General features: G+C 41.0%; 1 protein-coding gene across 2 annotated transcripts in view; it reads left to right on the top strand.

The window, feature by feature from the left end:
- The window catches only part of LOC145360729 (fibrillin-1-like), a 407,592-nt gene that overhangs the window by 161,177 nt on the left and 223,377 nt on the right, over positions 1–23,038 (top strand). For both annotated transcript variants that reach the window (XM_080216108.1, XM_080216109.1), the window contains exon 8: positions 4,611–4,736. In XM_080216108.1, coding sequence (XP_080072234.1) covers positions 4,611–4,736 — 126 coding nt within the window. The remainder of the gene's footprint in view (positions 1–4,610; positions 4,737–23,038) is intronic.

Here is a 23,038-nt window from a genome sequence, read left to right as displayed (position 1 = left end):
TTGGGACTACCCAAAATCATGAATCACCATGTACTAGCAAAACACCTGGATTTCCTTCCCCTCCATAGTGTGTTTCATGGCTGCAGCAGTCGATGTGCTGCTCAGTTGCATTGGGATCTTATAGTCTTGCCGTTGTCAATAGGGTCTCTTGTTAAATGCACCACTTGCCGCCGGGAAACCTGTGGTGGGGTTGTGCTATCCGCCCGACTAAGATTTTGGTATTGGCACCGTTCTTGAAGTTTGGCACATTATCTACTAAGGTTTCTTAATCTTTGCCTGACATATGGTAGATTTTTCTTGCAGACTTGGATGTTTCTTTTTTCTTACACAGTTTTGGTGTAGAAGAAGTTTGCCATCTCCAGCATGCTTTGGCAAGAAGGCTTTTTTTGCAATAATTCCTATGCTTGTTTTCCCTACTCCTGCATTATCCTGCTGAGTGTTCAATGAGATGCATGTTGTTTTTGAAGACTTATTTTTAGTGGTTCCATTTGGTAGATCTTTGCCCCAAGTCCTATCTGTGAAGTCTCTGTAGCAGCCAGATCCATTGACACTGCAATGTCCACTGCTGATACGAGTCAGTGTTCTTTCAGTGAACAGCTTTCTCTAAGTATCTGTGTTACAGAATCCGCATACCAACCTATCGTGAAGAGTGTCATCAAGCATCACGCCAAATTCGTAATGTTTAGCTAGCCTTCCTAAGATTGCCATGAATTATGAAATGCTTTCACTTTCCTCTAGGCTTCAGCGATAGAACCTAAATCTTTGCAGTAATGAGCAGTTTTGGCAAGAAATTCACTTCTAAGACCTTTGTAATTTCTTCATAAGTCTTAAGTCCAGGCTTTGTTGGATGGACTAGATTTTATAGTACTGTAGAAGTTTTGCATCCCACTGAACAAGTTAATATTGGAATTTTTCTTCGAGTTTCAAATCTTTCAGTCCTCATCAGATGCTGGTGGTACTATCTTTTCCTGCCATTCTTGGTTATCAGCTCCTGGCTTTTAAACTTTCTTCAGTTTTCTCCCTCTTTCTGATACATTGCAAGAGATCATCCTAGCTAACAATGCCATGATTTTTTTCGTATTGAACCTTTTTTTTTCACCGAATAGTAGCTTCTCTTTAAGATCCTGCAGACCTTTTGTTTCTGAAAGCCTGTTCTGCTTTGTCATGTGCTTAGAAGACCATCCACTTTATTGAACGAAAATTAATTTAACTTCTGTTTCTTGCTTACTCGTGGTTTTCTTTAAACCTTTTTGTAGTGTTTTACAGGTTGCTTTCTCTTGCCTTCAATCAACTTTACAATCTGAAGTACTGGGTTTCTTAGAATCTGATCAAAAAAATTATTTTTTCCCTAACTCTCATTGGTGATTTCTTCTTTATTCTGTATTGACCAGAAGTTACCACTTTTATTAAGGAGATGCAACTTGTTCCAGGTTCAAGATGGGAGAGCCACAAAAACCTGCAAACCTCTCTGCACATGTCACTACAGGTCACGTAACATTATACCAGGAGGGTTGCAAGCACTTTAAATACTTAACATCTTCCAAATCCATGACCACTACCATCTAGAAGGATAAGGGCAACAAATGCATGGAAGTTCCTCTCCAAGCCACCCACCATCCTGACTTGGAACTATGCCCTTCATTGTCATTGAGTCAGAACCCAACATTCTCTTCCTTGCAGTGCTGTGAGTGTGCCTACATGAGATGAATTGCAGCAGTTTAAGGAGGTAACTCACTACCACTTTCCTGAGGGCAATTAGGGATAGGCAACAAATGCTGACCTTGTCACAATGTTCATGCTCCAGAAAAGATTAAAAAGCAATCTAGTTTATTTTTGCTTTATTGCATTATTTATTTAAACAACTCTCAATGACATGCAGTATTTCTCTTTTGATACTATATAGGTAGTCTGCTTTTAGATTTATGCTTTCATTATGAACCAAAGATTAGCCCAACTTGTAGGTTTGTTCAGCCCTAGATTTTCTTTCATCCCCTCCCTCGCTTCCTTCAGAGATATGCTTTGACTGTATTTGAATTTCAGAAAACTCATGGTTATGAGGAATTGAGTTAAGAACTTAATGACCCATTAAATGAACAGTGTTTGTGTTGCTCCTTCTAGAGCTGCAATGGCTAGGCTACTGTTAATTGGAGTTGCATTAAAATTGGGCTAATGACCTGCTTCTGTGCTGTAAATTCTATGTTAAATTGAATATTCATAAACTGCAGTGCCTGAACGCAGAATTCGGGCTTGCATATCAACATATTTTGCTGCAAGTTGTTATTAAACAACGCAAATTAAAAAGAAATGGCATGAACTTTCAGTTTAGTGCTTTGTGGGGGGAAAGTGTGTTGCCAGCTGGATCCTGCAAATGGTAGTGTTCCACAGTTGTGCAGGTTTGCCTTGAGAATGTCAAATATTTCACACAAACTAAGTATTAGCAATGCCCGTTTTCATCTTTAGAGTTATGCTATAAATTATTTGCGCTATAAGAGTTGAAACTAAATCTGTAGCCTGCCTGAATAGCTTCATTTAATACCTGAGAAACAGTTCTTTGAATTATTGCTCAAGATCAGATTTACCAATGTATTGCAATAATTCTCATTGAATCACTCAATATGATATGGAAACAATGATTATAATAATTTTGTTTATTTTACTTTAATTGAACTTTATTTGAATTGGTAATATCAATATTGAAACATCCAAATTTAGTGTTGGTGGGGAAGGTGAAGGGTTTTGGAGGTATGAAGGTGTAGTGCAGGGCCTGTTAAGGACCAGATCAGAAACTCCAGGGTATATTTTGCAGTTAGACTGGACTTCAATTTTTACATTTTGATTTTGGCATTAGGGTGGGAATAAGGTATTTCACTCCAGGTATGATTCAAGTGACTCAATAAGAAGCTTGTATCAGTACACAGTTAGAATAAAACAATAAGAATTAACATAAGCTTTACCAATTAAAATGCTTAAATATGACAAAGTATAATATTTAATAGCTGACGATTTCTGTAGTTCCAGTTTAAAGCAATATCCCTATAGACATGCACCCTTCTTCAGAATTAGTTAGCACAAAAAACGAGTATGCTCATTTGGTGCTGAATTTCCAGCCTTTTAACACTTCTGGACAAAGACCCAGATAGCAATTTGCAGAGACGGATATATCTTCAAATAGCAGAATTTCAGAGAAATAAACCTAGTCTCTGTCAGCTCCCAATCTCCAGACTTCAGAGACAGAAGGGGATACTTCTCTCCGCAGTTTCCAAACAGCAACTAACCTCTGTGTAAGCTGAGCTTACCAAGTCGTATGACCTTGCTTGTCAATCAGTCTAATGAAGTTCTACTCTGCAAAGCTCCAGGGGAAACTCTAAAACAACAACAGCATTAGTCCAAATGAAAACAAACATCCTAGCGATTAGAAGCAATAATGCTGCTGCAGTAACAGTACAGGGCTGCTGGATGTAGCACAATGGCATCGGTAATTTAAAAAACCTGCTAAAACAGATCCTGCACAAAGAATACGACAAATACATTTCTTAAAAGCACAGTATCATTACTGGCCTGCTTCCAAAGTAGAAATACTTATTAATATTGAGCCGGCTGCCAAGTTGATCCTATGGCGGTAATGCATAAGGAAGCATCAAATGTATAAAACATTAATGTATCAGGTCATGTCAAATATTTAAACATAAATTAGAAACTTGAAGCAGGAGTAGGCCATTTGGTCTTTCGAGCCTGTCCCGCCATTCATTTTGATCATGGCTGATCATCTAATTCAGTGTCCTGATCGCCACTTTTTCCCCCATATCCCTGATTCCTTTAGCCCCAAGACTATATCCAATTTCTTCTTGAAATTAGACAATGTCTTGGCCTCAACTACTTTCTGTGGTAGTGAATTCCACATATTCACCATCCTCTGGGTGAAGAAATTTCTTCTCGCCTCAGTCCTAAAATATTTATCCTTTATCCTCAGACAATGACCCTTAGTTCTGGACTCCCCCACTATCAGAAACATTCTTTCTGAATTTACCCTGTTTAGCTCTGTTGAATTTTAGAAGTTTCTATGAGATCCCCTCTCACCCTTTTAAATTCCAGTGAATATAATCCTAACCGACTTAGCCTCTCCTCATGTGACAGATATTAAATAAAAGAAGTCAAATGTAAACTCCACTGGAAGTGACCAGGTATTTGTGTCCCAGGGCTGAATGTCATTTGCGATGTTTGAAGTCTACTTTAGGCAGATCCAGTAAAAGGACTGATTTCATAACTGGCTTGATTGGCTTCAGGAATATACAGTGTATATCCTTTGCAATATAATCCATTAATAAAGGGAGCTTTATTAGTAATGCACTCTAATGTGTACAATTAAATCCATTAATAAAGGGAGCTCCCTATTTTATATTCTATTCACAATATATATAAAGTTAAATTTGATTCATAAGAATGTGGACACACTTGTGGGCTGGCAGTTTGTGCTGAGAAATGAGTAAGAAATGTTGAAGACATAACAATTACTCCAATTGGCATGAATGGGGGTAAGAAAAGCAATTATTTAAATGATGCACATTCAAATTTTATTCATTTTATTAACTTTGGATTCTTTTATTGTTTAGATGTTGATGAATGCACTACTATTCCTGGGTTATGTCATGGAGGTGCATGTTCCAATACTATTGGCAGTTACTTTTGCAAGTGTCATCTTGGGTACCTGCCCACTGCTGATGGCTCAAGATGTGTAGGTAAGTGAAAATGAATGGAATAAGGAGTCCCGCCAAGTCAGGTTAGAGCAGTAAATGCTCTTTTTCAATCTGGCTTCGCAGATATGTTTGTTGGATTATCCAGTAAAACAAGTTAAAGTTTGGTGATGAAATCTTAGAAATAAGTCTTTTCAATTTTAGTTCATTTAACCATTTTTTAAAAATAAGAAACCCAGAACTTGAAATGCAGTGCACAACAGAGATTGAAGAGAATTTAACAGAAGACTTGTATAATTGGATAGCTTGGGTTAGTTAGCAGGGAGAAAAATTTCAGATTAATTCACCGTTATTTCATGATGTGATTTCAAAGTAAACATAAAAATAGCCATTGAATAGTGCCAACTTTGGATTTTAAAAGTAGGAGGGAATGATTTGTAGTAAGAAATGATGGGGATGATCATGGTTTTAATTCCTAAAAGCCTGAAGTATTGTTGGAGATAGTAATTGGATCTTGAGGAACGAGTGTAAAGATCAAAACAGAAATTACCAAAATAATCGATGACCACATTGTTAGTATAGAACGAAGACTTGTGTCAGAATTATTTGGCTGTTTTGATAGACACCTACGTCTTTCAGTTATCCTATTCTACTGATGTGAAATACTCTGGCATAATTATCTATGTAACTGATTGGAAATTTGTGAGTCACCTTTGATTTATGCTAATTATTAATATTAATTCTTTTAACACAAACAATGTCAAAATTCAAATTCAGATGATCTAGAGAATGCCTGAATGCCTAAATATCTTGTACCATGCAACTTTTTCTAGATGTTTTGATTATTTTAGAATTCCTTGTGTTTTTACTGTTTTTTTATATTTTTTAAATGGAGGGGGGAAATAATCTTAATTCTAAAATAAGAAAAAAATACATCATGCCTAATCTTCAAAACACTTTAATGGCATTTTTATTTTTTACTAATTTTGTTAATAAAATTTTGTTTTAGCCACAAGCTTGCATGAAGCACTAGGCGCATATCTTTCCCACTTCTTTCCAAGTAACTCACTCAGCCTCTCATCATACACCAACTCTCTCATCCCACCCAGGGTATTCTAGCAAATCTTCACTGTATTGTCTCCAATGCAAGTGTATCCTACCTTAAATAAGGAGACCAAAATTGTAGAGGATATTTGTGTTGCAATATTTCTTTATGCTTATACAACAATCCCCTTGCAATAAAAACCAACAAGCCATTTGCCTCCTTAATTGTTTGCTGTACCACCATACTAACCTTCCATGATCCCTGTATGAGCATACTCAAGTCTCTATGAACATCAATTCTTACAAATTAACCATCTTGTTTAAGAAAAATTCTGAGCTTCTATTCTTTTGACCCAGAGTGAATAACCTCTAACTTCCCCACATTATATTCTATCTGCCATCTTATTTATTCACATCACTTGTCTATCCCATTTCAGCCTCTCAGCTGTGTCCACCTCACAGCTTACATTTCCACTTATCTGTGTATCTTCAACAACTTAGATACATTACTTACTAACTCTTTATCTAAATCATTAATATGGATTTTTAAATAGCTGAAGCCTGCCAATTTGAAAACGCTCCTCTTACACCTACTGTTTTGTTTTCTATCTATTAAGTAATCCTCAGTCTGTGCTAATATATTTTCTCCAACTCTATACTTCTGTATCAACCTTTTGTGTGACACCTTATTAAATGCCCTTTGGAAATTAGTTTGTCAGTTACCAAATTGTAAATGTACTACTTCTTTCTCATTGTATAACTTCCAGAAAAGCTTACAAAAATTAATTCTTTTGTTGCCCCAAAACTTGACTCTTCAAAGCAATTCTGGCTGATCTCCCTATCTAAACCTGAGGTCATCCAAAAGACTGGCTTAACTTGAAACATGTCCAGTTCAACTTTCACCCATGTTCTCGCTACGTAAATTGGCTCCCAGTCAAGCAATGCCTTGATTTTAAAATTATCATTCTTGTTTTGAAGTCCCCCAATGGCCTCACTCCTTATTTCTGTAGTCTTCGTCAACCTCCAACCAGCCAAGATGTCTGCACCCCTCTTAACCTGATCTCTTGAGCATCCCTAATTTGAAGTGCCCTCCTATTGTTGGCCATGATTTCATTGTCTAGGCCCTAATTTCCTTTGTGAAGTTTTTGGTGATCTGACCTAATATCTCAGCTTTGGAGTCATGTTTTTATAATGCTCCTGTGAAGTTCTTGGGATATTTTATATGAATTGCTGCTGCTGTTTGTATAAAACCTATTGAAGGTGTAAATGCACACCTCTTGCCACACTGGAAAATTTAATACTATTTGTTCTACAGCAACACAATCCCCACAGTACAGAAAGAGGCCATTTGGCTCATCGAGGCTGCACTGACCACAATCCCACCTCGGCAGTATTCTCACAACCCCACATATTAGAAACATAGAACAGTACAACTCAGCACAGGCCCTTTGGCCCTCAATGTTGTGCCAAGCTATGTCCAAACCCAAGATCAAACTATCTCACTCACTATTATTCCAGTGTGTTCCATGTGCCCATCCAATAGCCGCTTGAAAGTTCCTAAAGTGTCTGACTCCACTATCACAGCAGGCAGTCTATTCCACACCCACACTTCACTCTCTGAGCGAAGAATCTACCTCGGACATCCCTCCTATATCTCCCACCATGAACCTTATAGTTATGCCCCCCAGTAACAGCTACATCCATTCCAAGAAGTTGTCTTGCACGTCCACTCTATCTATCCCCTTCATCATCTTATGAACGTCTATTAAGTCACTTCTCATCCTCCTGCGCTCTAAAGAGAAAAGGCCCAGCTCCCTCAACCTTTCCTCATAAGACCTACCCTCCAAACCAGGCAGCATCCTGGTAAATCTCCTCTGCACTCTCTCCACATCCTCCTTATAGTGAGGTGACCAGAACTGCACACAATATTCCAAATGTGGGCACACCAAGGTCCGATATAGTTGCAGCATAACCCCACAGCTCTTAAACTCAAACCTCCGTTAATAAACGCTGACACACTATAGGTCTTAACAGCTCTATCCACTTGAGTGGCAACCTTCAGAGATCTGTGGATATGAACCCCAAGATCTCTCTATTCCTCCACATTCCTCAGAACCCTGTCGTTGACCCTGTAACCCACAATGAAGTTTGCCCTACCAAAATTAAACACCTCGCACTTATCAGGGTTAAACTCCATCTGCCACTTTTCAGCCCAGCTCTGCATCCGATCAGTGTCTCTTTGTAGCCTGCAAGAGACCGCTACCTCATTCGCGACTCCACCAATCTCGGTGTCATCAGCAAGTTTATTAACCCACCCTTCAGCCCTCTCTTCCAAGTCATTGATAAAAATCACAAATAGCAGAGGACCCAGCACTGATCCCTGTGGTACACCGCTGGTAACTGGCCTCCAGTCTGAAAATTTTCCCTCCATCACCACCCTCTGTCTTCTATGAGTCAGCCCATTATTTATCCAATCGGCTAAATTTCCTTCTATCCTACACCTCCTTACCACCTTCGTGAGCCTAAAACGGGGAACCTTAAAAAAAAACTTAGTAAAATCCACGTATATCACGTCAACTGCTCTATCTTCGTCTACACACTTAGTTACCTCCTCAAAGAATTCAATCAAATTTGTGAGGAAGGACTTACCCCTCACGAAACCATGCTGACTATCCTGGATTAAACTGCATCTTTCCAAATGGTCATAAATCCTATCTGTCAGGACCCTTTCCATTAACTTACTGACCACCGAAGTAAGACTAACTGCCCTATAATTACCAGGGTCATTCCTGTTTCCTCTCTTGAAGAGAGGAACAACATTTGCCACTCTCCAGTCTCTGACACAATCCCCGTGTAAAACGTCTGACAACACCAGGTTTTAGTCCAACCGATTTATTTGATAGTAAACTCACTAGCTTTCGAGGGGATTCCCTCTTCTTCAGGACCTGAAGAATCAGTTGGACTAAAACCTGGTGTTGTCAGACTTTTTACTGTGTTTACCCCAGTCCAACGCCGGCATATCCACATCATGACAATCCCCGTGGACAGTGAGGACCAAAGAGCAAAGCTAAAGGCTCCGCAATCTCATCCCTTGCCTCCCAAAGTATCCTAGGATGTATCCCATCTGGCCCAGGGGACTTATCCACCCTCAGGTTTTTCAAAATTGCTAATACATCTTCCCTCAGAATATCCATCTCCTCCATCCTATCAGCCTATATCACACGCTCATCCTCAAAGATATGGCCCCTCTCCTTAGTGGACATTAAAGAAAAGTATTCATTCAATGCACAAGTTCCCACTTCTATCCTTGACTGGCTCTAAGCTCACCTTGGTCATTCTTTTATTTCTCACATAAGAGTAAAAAGCATTGGGGTTTTCCTTTATCTGAGCTGCCAAGGACTTCTCGTGCCCCCCCCTAGTTCTCCTAAGACCTTTCTTTAACTCATTCCTAGCTACCTTGAAAGCCTCAAGTGACCCAACTGAACCTTGTTTCTTCTTCCTTACATACGCTTCCTTTTTCTTCTTGATAAGACATTCAACCTCCTTTGTGAACCATAGTTCCCTCATTCGGCCATTTCCTCCCTGCCTGTCAGGGACATACCTATCAAGGACACGCAGTATTTGTTCCTTGAAAAAGTTCCACTTTTTGTTTGTGCCCATACCTGACAGTTTCTGTTCCACGCTAATCTCCCTGATGCTAGAGTCAACTTAGCATGACCAATTAACCTAACCTGCATATCTTTGGACTGTGGGAGGAAGCCAGAGCACCCGGAAGAAACACACAGACACAGGAGAATGTGCACACTCCACAGAGACAGTGACCCTAGGCTGGAATTGAACCCGGGTCCCTGGTGTCGTGAGGCAGCAATGTTAACCGCTGTGCCACAATGCTGCCAGGGCGCACACAATAATGAGTTGTGTTAAAGTTGCAGAAATGGGTATGAATATGGATGTCACTCACTATTTGTTATAAGCCCCTAATTGAACAAAGGATAATCAACTACCTTTCATTTGGATAGGAGCCACATATCAGTCTGACCACAACTATGTTTATCAGAATATGTTTTAGTTACTGGGTTTTTGACAGCCTAGAAGCTGAATGGCCATTTGCTCAAACAAATGAGAAAATAGCCTCGTGTCTGTTGTCTCCATTTTTCCTGTTTTCTCTGGGTGTCTCTAAACGATGATATCTTTAGATCTGTGTGACCACTCTGAGAAGCACTATGAAAGTAGCACTAGTCTTCAGGTGGACATCGATCCAATTGCTGTTAAACTTTTCTGGGGAATCTAGTGATCCAGGGATGCTAACTGAAGAACTTGGTTTTGATTAGCTGGCAGTTGATGGGTTTTGCAAAACCATTGTGATGCATGAGTGATGGACAGTGCTGCACAGTTGCCAATGAGGATTGAAATTTTGCCAAGCTGGCGTGATGCAGCAGCATCCAAATATATTCAGCTTTTACCTTAATACATTTGTTGAAGCAAGTGATTGAAAGGAATAGGATGCGTTTGGCATAAAAGGAGCAAATTCATGAGTCAAAGGTCTACTAAACGTTTGGGCATTGTGTTCAGAAATGGCAGGCAACAGAGTGTAAGAAAGGCAAGAATCATAATCCAGGAGCTAATACATGGAGATTTGTCAATTATTTTCTCTCCCCAAGTGCCTTAATACATCAATTCTGATAAAATAGAAACAGGTATATTCTTAAAATTTGTTTTTTTAAATAAACTGAGCACACTGTCAGGAAAACAACACTTCAAGTAACGGATTGTCTACACCCTTTGACAGATTGTAAAGCAGGCTTGGTGTGCACAATAGTTAGATTGCAAAACCCCTATGGAGCTGCTCTCCTGGCTCTGGCACTGTATGCATTGGTCTTAATTGCTGACATTTCAAAACCTCAAACCCATTTTCAAAAGATGGTGCATTTGTTTTATTGGGTGAATATGGTGATCTGTTTGCCACAATACTTGGACACTGTTCTCTGTGTAGTACCACTTCACTCTCTTTCAGGCATTTGAAAAGATTCCCCAACAATATTTAAGGTAGCTGTACATTTCATTGCCACAGAGCAGAATGGTGAAATCAATTGTGAGATTGAAATAACCTCCTAGTTAGATCTTTACTCCATCATTGACAGGCGACTAGCCTGAGTGGCTGATTCTAACAAGATAAAAGTCCATTCCTCTGAAAAATTGGCAGATTTCTATCCACCAGGAAAACTTGCTCAACTGATTCACATATAATAGCTTAGTTCAACCAGCTAAAAACTGGACAAAATCCAATGTTGTGCTTATCACAAAATGTGTAGAAAATATATTAATGCATTGAAAAATGAACTCTGGAGGTTGTGAAGATAATTCAGAGAATGGCAAAGAAAAATAGTTCTAAATTATAGATTATTACTATGAAGGGAAGTTGAGGGGAATATTTTCCTATAAATTTATCAGAAGAGACATGTTTATAAATAGTTATACCATCATATTGGTAGGAAGTTGCAATGGCCTTTCTCCAAATTTGACTACTATTTTAAAACTTGCTCCTGTTTGAATATGCATTTGTATGAATTAGCCCTCTTTTCAAGAAAAATTAAGGCTCATTAGAAACAAATTTGTTTTTATTTAATGGAATGAGAGAATTCTTGGCAAGGCCAGCATTTGTTGCCCATCCCTAATTGTCCTTGAGAAGGTGGTAGTGAGCCTTGAACAGAGCTGTTAAGAGGCAAGTTCCAGGTTTTTGACCTGCAAAAGCAAAGGAACAGCAGACACAGACACAGGAGAATGTGCACACTCCACAGAGACAGTGACCCTAGGCTGGAATTGAACCCGGGTCCCTGGTGCCGTGAGGCAGCAATGTTAACCACTGTGCCACAATGCTGCCAGGGCGCACACAATAATGAGTTGTGTTAAAGTTGCAGAAATGGGTATGAATATGGATGTCACTCACTATTTGTTATAAGTCCCTAATTGAACAAAGGATAATCAACTACCTTTCATTTGGATAGGAGCCACATATCAATCTAACCACAACTATGTTTATCAGAATATGTTTTAGTTACTGGGTTTTTGACGACCTAGAATTCCAAGTTAGGATGATGTGTGGCTTGGCTATGGAAATTTGCAGGTTAAAGTTTGTTTATTTGTCATAAATAGGCTTATATTAACACTGCAACTAAGTTACTGTCCAACTCTAGTGCCTCTTCAGGTACACTGAGGGAAAATTTAGCATGTCCAATGCACCTAACCTGCACATCTTTCGGACTGTGGAAGCAGTACCCTGGGGAAATGCGCAAACATAAGGGAGAGCGTGCAGACTCCATACAGACAGTGACCCAAGCTGGGAATCAAACCCAGGTCCCTGGCGCTGTGAGGCATCAATGCTAATCACTGTGCCATCGTGTCACCATGAGATGGTGGTGGTCTCAACCCTTCCAGGTAATAGAGGTTGCAGGTATGGAAGCTGTAGCTGAAGGCACTTTGCATGGTACATTCCTGCAGTGCATCTTGTATAGTATATACTTTGCAATAACTGCATTGCTGCAGAAAGGAGGAAATGTTTAATGTAGTGGATGAGTTGCCAGTCAAGTCAGTTGCTTTGTTCTGGACTGTGTCAAGTTTCTTGAGTGTTGTTGGAGCAATATTGTAGATGGTGGACAGACTTTGGGGAGCCAGGGGGGTAAGTTTTTAACTTTAGCCCCTGAGCCTGTCCAGTTAAATTTCTGGTCAACAGTAATCCGTAGGATGTTGGTGCTGAGAGATTCAATGATGGTAATCAATTGAGTGTCAAGGGGAGACAGGTTACATTCTCTCTTGTTGGTGTTGGGCATTGTCTAACATCTGTATATTATAAATGTAAATTGAATGTTGTGCAGGCCTTCCTGCATGTTGATTTCTTCAGTGTCTAAGGAATCCTACATGATGTGGAACACTGGAATAATCACTGAGCATCCCCGCTTCTGATCCTATGGTGGGGGGAAGATCACTGTTGAAGCAACTGAAAATGTTTGGGTCTAGGATACTACCCTTAGAAACTCCATAAGTGATGTCCTGAGACTAAGCTAATTGAGATCTAAAATCCTTTCTCTGTGCTGAATATGATTCCTCCAAGTGGAGAGCCCTCCCCTGATTCTTATTGGCTTTACTTTTTACCAGGATTTTTGATGCTCACTTGATCAAAGGCAGCCTTGAAGAAGGATAGCCATTCTCACATTCCCTCTTGAATTCAGCTCTTCAGTCCATGTTTGGGCCAAGGCCGTAATGAAGTCAGGAGCTGTGTGGTCCTGACAGACCTCACTTGGGCATCAGTGAGCAGATTATTGCTGTTTGAGTGCTGCTTGATGACACTGTCAACAGCACCTTCCATTGCTTTATTCATAATCAAAGGTAGATTGATGGGGAAATAATGGCTATGGATTTGTCACTTTTTGTGGGCAGGATATACGTGGGTAATCGAGTGTTGAGTAGATGTCAGTATTGTAGCACTAGAACATCTTGTTTGAAGGCATTGCTAGTTCTTGAGCTCAAGTCTTCAGTACTACGGCCGGGGTTTTATCAGAATATTTGTGGTGCCACCTTCTCTTAGTAGTTTAGTTATCTACTTTGTAGATAGTGGACAGACTTTGGGGAGTCAGGAAGATAAGTTGGTTGCATATTGATACTGTCACTAGACGAATAATCTTGAGAGTCAGACTAATGCTCTGGGACATGGGTTCAATTTCCATCATGGCAGTTAGTGAATTTTAAGGGAAGGAAAGCTGATGTTCTTATCCTGCCTGGCCAATGTGTGAATTCAGACCCACAACAATGGCCCTCTGCAATGGCCTAGTATGCCAATTGGTTCAAGGTAATTAGGGATGGGCAACAAATGCTGGTCTTGCTACCAACACCTACATCCCATGAAACAATAAAGAACAAAAAACATTCTTGATTTCATGTGACCAGACTGCAGAGCTTTGATCTGATTCATTGTTTGCAGGATCACTTGGCTCTGTCCATGTTGCATGCTGTTCTGTTGTATAGCATGCTTACCTGGCCGGTAAGTTCAGTCTACAACCTGAGGCTGTTCCTGGCATACTCTCTGCATTGCACAATACTTGATCCAATGAATTGAGGGATATGTAGGCTATGAGTTACAGATTGTGGTTGAATACAATTTTCCTTCTGCTGTTCGCCCACAACACCTCGTTGATGCCCAGTTTTAAGTTGCTAGATCTGTTCGAATTTACAATGGTTGTGGTGCCACACAACATAATGGATGGTATCGTCAATGTAAAGACTTAACTTCAAATCAACAAAGACTGTGCAATTGTTACTCCTATCAATACTGTCATAGACAGCATCTGTGATAGGTAGATTTGTGAATATGATCTCAAGTAGGTATTTTTTTCCCTCTTGTTGGTTCCCTCACTACCTGCCACAGGTCCAGTCTGGCAGATAAGTCCTTCAGGACTGAGCCACTCTTGGTGGTAGATATTGAACTTCCACTCCACCTAGAGCACATTCTGCGCCTTTACTATTCACAATGCTTCTTCCAAGTGGTGTTCATAAAATGGCAATATTCAGTAGGAGGTTTCCTTGCCCATAATTGACCTGATGCCATGAGACTACATGGGGTCCAGAGTCAATGTGAAGAACTTCCAGGGAAAACTTCCTTCTGATTGTATATGACTGTACTGCAACTCTACTGGATCAAATTGTGGTAAAATTCTAGTGCAAAGAGGAGCAGAAATTAAAATGGAATTCCAAGAGTAAGCTATGTAGAAGTATCACTCTAGCATTGGCACAGAAGCCGTTGTTGATTACTTCAGTTCAATAGGAGCTTCAGGAGTCAATGGCTTGGAAGTCCAGAAGATACTAGCGGGTCACAGCTGAAACTATGTTTGGCATACTGCAACAGCATCAAATATTTGAACAGAAAAATCAATGAATGAGCTGAAGCTCAGGTTTAGAACAAAGAGTGTAACTGAAATGTGCCACATACTCCAAAGTTTATGGCACTAGACAGCCACTTGGGTCTACTATTGGATGTTACAAAAATGAGAACCTTTCAAAGAAGTTCACTTCCATTGCAGCTGCTGGTCATGGCATAAAATCTTTTATCCCCTCTACCCTGTGACTTCTATCATTTTGCAGTGACTCTACCCACTCCCTCAGATCTTTCCAAGCTCATCGTAAAACTTACTTCCTGCTCCTGGCTGAACTTTCTATTCATTTATTGAATTTGGGCATCATTGAGCACCATTTATTGCAGATCCCTAATTACCCTTGAGAAGGTGGTGGTGAACTATCTTGAAACGCTGTAGTCCAAGTGATGAAGGTATTCCACTATGCTGTTTGGGATGGAGTTCCAGGATTTTGATCAAATAATGATGAAGAAACGTTGATATAATTCCAAGTCAGAATATCACCAAAAGTGGAAATTGCTGGTATTCCCACATGTTGTGGAGATGCTGGCGTTGGACTGGGGTAAACACGGTAAGAAGTCTCAGTACTCAACGCCGACAACTGCCAGTTTCCAGATGCAATTTTACAACTCATCCGCTTCATCCTGGACTACAATGTCTTCACCTTCAATAACCAGTTCTTCATCCAGACACACAAACAGCCATGGGGACCGATTTGCACCTCAATATGCCAACATCTTCGTGCACAGGTTCGAACAAGATTTCTTCACCGCACAGGACCTTCAACTGATGCTATACACTAGATATATTGATGACATTTTCTTCCTTTGGACTCATGGTGAACAATCACTGAAACAACTATATAATGACATCAACAAGTTCCACCCCACCATCAGACTCACCATAGACTATTCTCCAGAATCGGTTGCATTCTCAGACACGCGCATCTCCATCAAGGACGGTCACCTCAGCGCCTCACTGTACCGCAAGCCCACAGATAATCTCTCAATGCTTCACCCTAAACACGATGAAGAAGACATCCCCTACGGACAAGCCCTCCGTATACACGAGATCTGCTCAGATGAGGAGGATCATAACAGACACCTCCAGACGCTGAAACATGCCCTCATAAGAACAGGATATGGCGCTCGACTCATCGATCGACAGTCCTGATGCGCCACAGCGAAAAACTGCACCAACCTCCTCAGAAGACAAATGCAGGACACGGTGGAAAAAGTACCCTTCATCGTCCAGTACTTCCCCGGAGCGGAGAAGTTACGACATCTTCTCCGGAGTCTTCAACATATCATTGATGAAGACGAACATCTCACCAGGGCCATCCCCACACCCCCATTTCTTGCCTTCAGACTACCGCACAACCTCAAACAGAACATTGTTCACGGCAAACTACCCAGCCTTCAGGAGAACAGTGACCACAACACCACACAACCCTACCACAGCAACCTCTGCAAGACATGCCGGATCATCAACATGGATGACATCATCACATGTGAGAATACCATCCACCAGGTACACGGTACATACTCTTGCAACTCGGCCAACATTGTCTACCTAATATGCTGCAGGAAAGGATGTCCCGAAGCATGGTACATTGGGGAGACCATGCAGACGCTACGACAACGGATGAATGAACGTCGCTCGACAGTCACCAGGCAAGACTGTTCCCTTCCTGTTGTCGAACACTTCAGCGGTCTCGGGCATTCGGCCTCTGACCTTCGGCAAGCGTTCTCCAAGGCGGCCTTCATGACTCACGACAGCGCAGAGTTGCTGAGCAGAGACTGATAGCCAAGTTCTTCACTCATGAGGATGGTCTCAACAGGGATCTTGGGTTCATGTCGCACTATCTGTAACCCCCATGACTTGCCTGGGTTTGCAAAACCTCACTTACTGTACTGTCTGAAGACAATACACATCTCTTTAACCTGTGCCCAATGCTCTTTCCGCTCACATTGTTAGCATCTTTAAGACTTGAATAGCAGGTTAGTTGTAAAGACTAGCATTCTAATCAGTAATCTGTAAACTGTCTGTGCTGTTATATGCTCTGTCTGAGGCCAGAACTCTCCATTCACCTGACGAAGGGAGAAACCCCGAAAGCTTGTGAGTTTACTATCAAATAAATCGGTTGGACTTGAGGCTGGTGTTGTCAGACTTCTTACTCTAATTCCCACATGTAACAGATCTTATCGTCCTGTGTGGCAGAGGTTGTGGGTTTAGGAGGTGTTATCAAAGAAGCCTTGAGAAATTAAATTTGTTAATGGCATGTCCACTCGGGTCACATGATTGCTAACTTTTCAGGTCAAGATCATAGGTTATCCATCACAAACTAGGTCAAAATAGAAGGCATTATTATAAATAAGTAGTTTGACCAGAGCTATGAATATCAGATATCAGAGAGAGAAATCAGATTTTAAAAATCTATGATTCAAGTTTCTAGGTGACCAGATCACCAACAACCAGCCCTAGTTCCTCCATGCTGACGCTATGGTTAAGAAAGCCCACCAATGTCTCTGCTTTCTCAGGAGGCTAAGGAAATTTGGCATGTCTGCTACAACTCTCATCAACTTTTACAGATGCACCATAGAAAGCTTAGTATGACCCCTGCTCTTTCCAAAACCACAATAAACTACAAAGGTCGTGAACAAAGCCAAATCCATTATGTAAACAGCCTCCCATCTATTGACTCTGTCTACACTTCCCGTTGCCTCGATAAAGCAGCTGGCATAATCAGGGACCCCATGCACCCCAAACATACTCTGTTCTACCACGTTCTGTCAGGAAAAAGATACAAAAGTCTGAGGGCATGTACCTCTGACTCAACCCTGCTGCCATCAGACCTTTGAATGGACCTATCTTGCACTAAGTTGATCTTTCTCTACATCCTAGCTGTGACTGTAACACTACATTCTGCACACTCTCCTGTCCTTCTCTATGAATGTTTTGTCTATATACCATGCAAGAAACAATACTTTTCCCTGTATTCTAATACATGTGACAATAGTAAATCAAATCAAAATCAAGTGGACTACTTTGTCCTAGGTGATGTTGAACTTCTTCAGTCCCTTTGAAGCCATACTCATCCAGGCAAGTTGAAAGTATTCTATCACACTCCTGATTGTGTCTTGCAAATGATGGACAGATTTGGAGGAGTCAGGAGGTGAATTCTCAGCCTCTGACTTCCACCTACCTCATATTAAGTTGTTATTTCACAGCACCCTACACAACATTCTGCACTCTCTCCTTTCCTTCTCTATGCATAGTATGCTTTGTATAGCATGCAAAAAGCAATTCTTTCACTGCATGCTAATACATGTGATAATAATAAAAAAAAATCAAATAAAGGTGACAGCAAAGCAGCATTTCTGTTTTAGCTATTACACTCTTCACTGATTTACAACATACTGTGAAAGAGTAAAAGCTTAGGAAGGAATTGGTGTGTTCAAGACGACTAAAAGTCTTTCGCATAACAGCAGTAATTTATTTGAACCTTATACCAAAGTAATTATAAAAATAAAGGGCAGGTCAGTAAAAATGTATTTCTACTGTAGATGGTGTGTGGAATTATCTGCTATTAATTTTTATCGAAGAACAGTCAGTAAGTGATTTTAGTAAAATTGATAGTTCTGTGAAAAAAGGATGTCAACAAAAATGGTGACTGAACGGTAGCATGAAATTAGACAAGGTATGTTGTGAAAAAAGATAGCAGTGCTAAGCAATAGCATCTAATTATTCTATCTTATAAGGAGATTGGAAATTACTGTTGCAAAGAAGTAGGTGTTACCGCCTAATCCAGGTCAACCTCCATTTAAATAATAAAATGTAGAGATAAGATATGAGGGTTTTCACAACATTTGCAGATGGAACATCAGTATAAAAGTTTGAAAAATTATATCTAACATTTGCTATGGAAATCTGTAGTGACCTTGATGTTTGCAAAAAGAGAATGAAGTGTCTGTTTCTAATTATTGTTTGGCTTGCTTAAGACATTGTTCTGATGTTAGTAAGCTGTTGTATGTGCCATGTGACATACATCCTTTCATAATCTTTTAACACACTTCTACAGATTTCTAGTTGGCGCTTAATCAACACAAACTCAGGCTAACATTCTGCATTAAATCATCTGTGGAATGTCCAATTCCATGGATGTACTATGGAGGGGGTAAAGATCTCCATTCATGTAACATTGCCACAGTACTTCCAGGCTTTACTGAGTGGTTGAAGTTGGTTACTTGGGAAATAAGGTGAGAAGAGCATTACATACTTTGTGGTGCACAAAGGTTGTGATGAACCGAGTCAGAAAGAAAAGAAAGGTGTACAGAAGGTTCAGAGAGCTAGGAGATGTTAAGGATCTAGAGGAGTATACGGGGGTAGGAACGAGCTTAAAAAGGAAATTACGAGAACCAGAAGGGTTAATGAGAAGGCCTTGACGGGTAAGATTAAGGAGAACCCCAAGGCGTTCTACAAATATGTGCAGAGTTAAAATATGAGATGTGAAGGAATAGGACCTATAAAAGGTGAAGGGGGAAAAGTCTGTGTGGAACCAGAAGAATACTTTGCCTCGGTATTCACGGTGGAAAATGATCTGGGAGGTTGTACTGCAGGTTTGTGACAACTGAAAAGATTGAGTATGTGGACGTTTTGGAAAAAAAAGGGTGTGTTGGAACTTTTAATTACATCAAGATAGGTAAGTTGCCGGGACCGGATGGGTTGTACCCCAGGTTACTGTGGAAGGTGAGGGAAGAGATTGCAGAGCCTCTGGCGATGATCTTTGCATCGTCGATGGAGACGGGAGAGGTTCCGGAGGATTGGAGGATTGCGGATGTGGTTCCTATTTTCAAGAAAGGGAACAGGGATAGCCCGGGAAATTACCGACTGATGAGTCTGACCTCAGTGGTTGGTAAGTTGATGGAGACGATACTGAGGGACAGGATTTATGAACATTTAGAGAAGTTTAGTATGATCAAAAGTAGTCAACACGGCTTTGTCAAGGGCAGGTCGTGCCTTACGAGCCTAGTTGAGTTCTTTGAAAATGTGACTAAACGCATTGACGATGGAAAAGTGGTGGATGTGGTTTATATGGACTTCAGAAAGGCGTTTGATAAGGTCCCCCATGCAGGACTCCTTGAAAAAGTGAGAGGGCATGGGATCCAAGGGGCTGTTGCCTTGTGGACTCAGAACTGGCTTGCCTGCAGAAGGCAGACAGCGGTTGTGGATGGGTCTTTTTCTGCATGGAGGCCGGTCACCAGTGGAGTGCCCCAGGGATCTGTTCTAGGACCCTTGCTGTTTGTCATTTTCATAAATGACCTGGGTGAGGAAGTGGAGGGATGGGTTGATAAGTTTGCCGACGACACGAAGGTTGGTGGTGTTGTGGATGGTCTGGAGGGATGTCAGAAGTTGCAGCGAGACATAGATAGGATGCAAGACTAAACGGAGAAGTTTCAGATGACTTCAACACGAAAAAATGTGTAGTGGTCCATTTTGGCAGGTCCAATGGGATGAAGGAGTATAATATCAAGTGTAGGACTCTTAGCAGTGTAGAAGATCAAAAGGATCTTGGAGTCCGGGACCATAGGACTCTTAAATCGGCCTTGCAGGTGGAGGATGTGGTCAAGAAGGTGTATGGTGTACTAGCCTTCGTTAATCGAGGGATTGGGTTAAGGAGTCAGGAGATAATGTCTTGTCAGACCCCACTTGGAGTACTGTGCGCAGTTGTGGTTGCCTCACTACAAGAAGGATGTGGAAGCTATTGAAAGGGTGCAGAGGAGATTTACAAGGATGTTGCCTGGATTGGGTGGCATGCCTTATGAGGATAAGTTGAGGGAGCTAGGTCTTTCCTCCCTGGAGACGCAAAGGATGAGAGGCGACCTGATAGAGGTTTATAAGATGTTGAGAGGTACAGATAGGGTGGATTCTCGGAGGCTATTTCCCAGGGCTGAAGTGGTCACTATGAGAGGACACAAGTTTAAGGTGCTGGGGAGTAGGTACAGAGGAGATATCAGGGGTAGGTTTTTCACTCAGAGGGTGGTGAGTGAGTAGAATCGGCTGCCGTCAGTGGTGATGGAGGCAAACTTGTTGGGGTCTTTTAGGAGACTTCTGTATGATTACATGGGATTTAATGGGATTGAGGGTTATAGATAGGCCTGGTAGGTAGGGATATAAAAGTAGGGATGTCTTGCTGCGGCTATATAGGGCATTGGTGAGGCCGCAGCTGGAGTACTGTGTGCAGTTTTGGGCGCCGTACTTACGCAAGGATATTTTGGCCTTGGAGGGAGTGCAGAGGAGGTTTACTAGGCTGATGCCGGAGTTGAGGGGGTTGAGCTATGAGAAGAGGCTGAATAAACTAGGCTTGTACTCGTTAGAGTTTAGAAGAATATGGGGAGATCTCATTGAGACGTATAAGATGATGAATGGGATGGATAGGATAGAGGTGGAGAGACTCTTCCCGCTCAAAGGACAGTAGGACTAGGGGGCACAGCCTCAAGATAAAGGGGGGCGCGGTTTAGAACGGAGTTGAGGAAGAATTTCTTCACTCAAAGGGTGGTGAATCTCTGGAATTCTCTGCCTGTTGAAGTGGTGGAGGCTACCTCGCTAAATATTTTTAAGACGCAGGTTGATGTGTTTTTGATAAGAGAGGGGATTAAGGGTTATGGGGAGAGGGTGGGAATGTGCAACTGAGGCACGACAGATCAGCCATGATCTTATTGAATGGCGGGGCAGACTCGAAGGGCTAGATGGCCTACTCCTGCTCCTATTTCTTATGTTCTTATGTTATATGATCGGCGCAACTTGTGGGCCGAAGGGCCCATTTGTGCTGTAGTGTTCTATGTTCATTGTTCCTGCATTAGTTTCTCTTGTGGATGTACGTGGGATGTCTAAATGTGGTAGAGCTTTTAAACTTATGGAACTTTTCCCATCTTAAGTCACTGCTTTGGGGAGAGAATTGGAGAGAAAAATTATTAAATATAATAATTATAATTCATAATCCTTAGGAATTCAGCAAGTTTATAAATAATGCCTGGTGAAAGATGTTAAAGGAACACATCCTGAATGAAGCATTCCAATTTTTTTCTACAAACCAGCATTTATTGCCCATCATTAATAGCCCTTGTGAAGATGGTGGTGAGATGCCTTCTTGAATCGCTATAGTCCCTTTTGTGGAGGTACACTCAGTGTATCCAGGGAGGATTTTGATCCAACAACAGTGAATAAACAGCAATATATTTCCAAGTCAGAATGGTGAGAGACTTAGAGTGGAATTTCCAGGTGGTGATATTCTTGTGTGTCTACTGCCCTTGTCCTTTTGGATGGTAGTGGTTGTGGGTTTGGAAGGCACTGCTATAGGTGCATTGGTGAGTTCCTGCAGCATATCTTGTAGATGCTACACACTGCTGCCACTGTGTGTTGGTGATGGAGAGAGTGAATGTTTGCCGAAGAGGTACCTATTGAGTAGGCCACTTTGTCCTGGAAAGAGAATTCCACAGATTAAAGATCTTTAAGAAATCCATTGGGAGACCCCTTATTTTAAGCTGTTACCCCTAATTATATTCTTTCTCACAAGAAGAAGCATCCTCGCAGTATGCGCTTTGTTAATTCTCCTCAGGATCTTGTACGTTCGAATAAGATGACTTCTTATTCTTCTAAACTCTAATGGATAAAGGCCCAACCTTTCCTCATTAGATAACCCTTTTATCCCAGGAATCAGTCAAATGAGCCTTCTCCGAATGGCTCCTAATCCAATTATATCATTTCTTAAATAAAGAGACCAAAGCTATACACAGTACTCCAGATGTCATCTCTCAAACCCCCTGTGCAACTACAGCAAACCTTCCCCACTTTTATAATCCATTCCTCTTCTTTGTGATTCATGTACTCACATCCCTCGGTGCTGCAACCTTTCTCCATTTAAATAATTTTATGGTTTTCTTTTATTCTTGCCAAGGTGGACAAGTTCACATTTTCCTACATTATACTTGATCTGTCAGATTTTTGCTTGCTCACTCACTTAACCTGTCTAGACCTGTTTACATACTCCTTGTGTCCTCTTCACAACTCTTCTATTTATCTTTGTGTCTTCAGCAAATTTAATAATCATACATTCAGTCCCTTCAGCCACGTCATTGATGGAGATTGTAAATAATTGAGGTCTCAGCACTGATCCTTGCAGCATTTCAGTAGTTACAGCTTGCCAACTCATAAATGAGCCATTTATCCCAGTTCTCTGCTCCTAATAGCTAACCAATCCTCTATCCATTAATATAACAAACAACCCCCTACACCATGAGTTCTTACTTTGTGTTGTAACCTTTGATGTTACACCTAATCAAATGTCTTTTGGAAATCCAAGTATATCACAATATCATAGTATAGCGTGCATAAGTTGTA

Source organism: Carcharhinus amblyrhynchos, chromosome 32 (genome assembly GCF_965287045.1).
Source record: "Carcharhinus amblyrhynchos chromosome 32, sCarAmb.v2.hapA, whole genome shotgun sequence".
NCBI lineage: Eukaryota > Metazoa > Chordata > Chondrichthyes > Carcharhiniformes > Carcharhinidae > Carcharhinus > Carcharhinus amblyrhynchos.
This window is presented reverse-complemented; position numbering and strand designations above follow the sequence as displayed.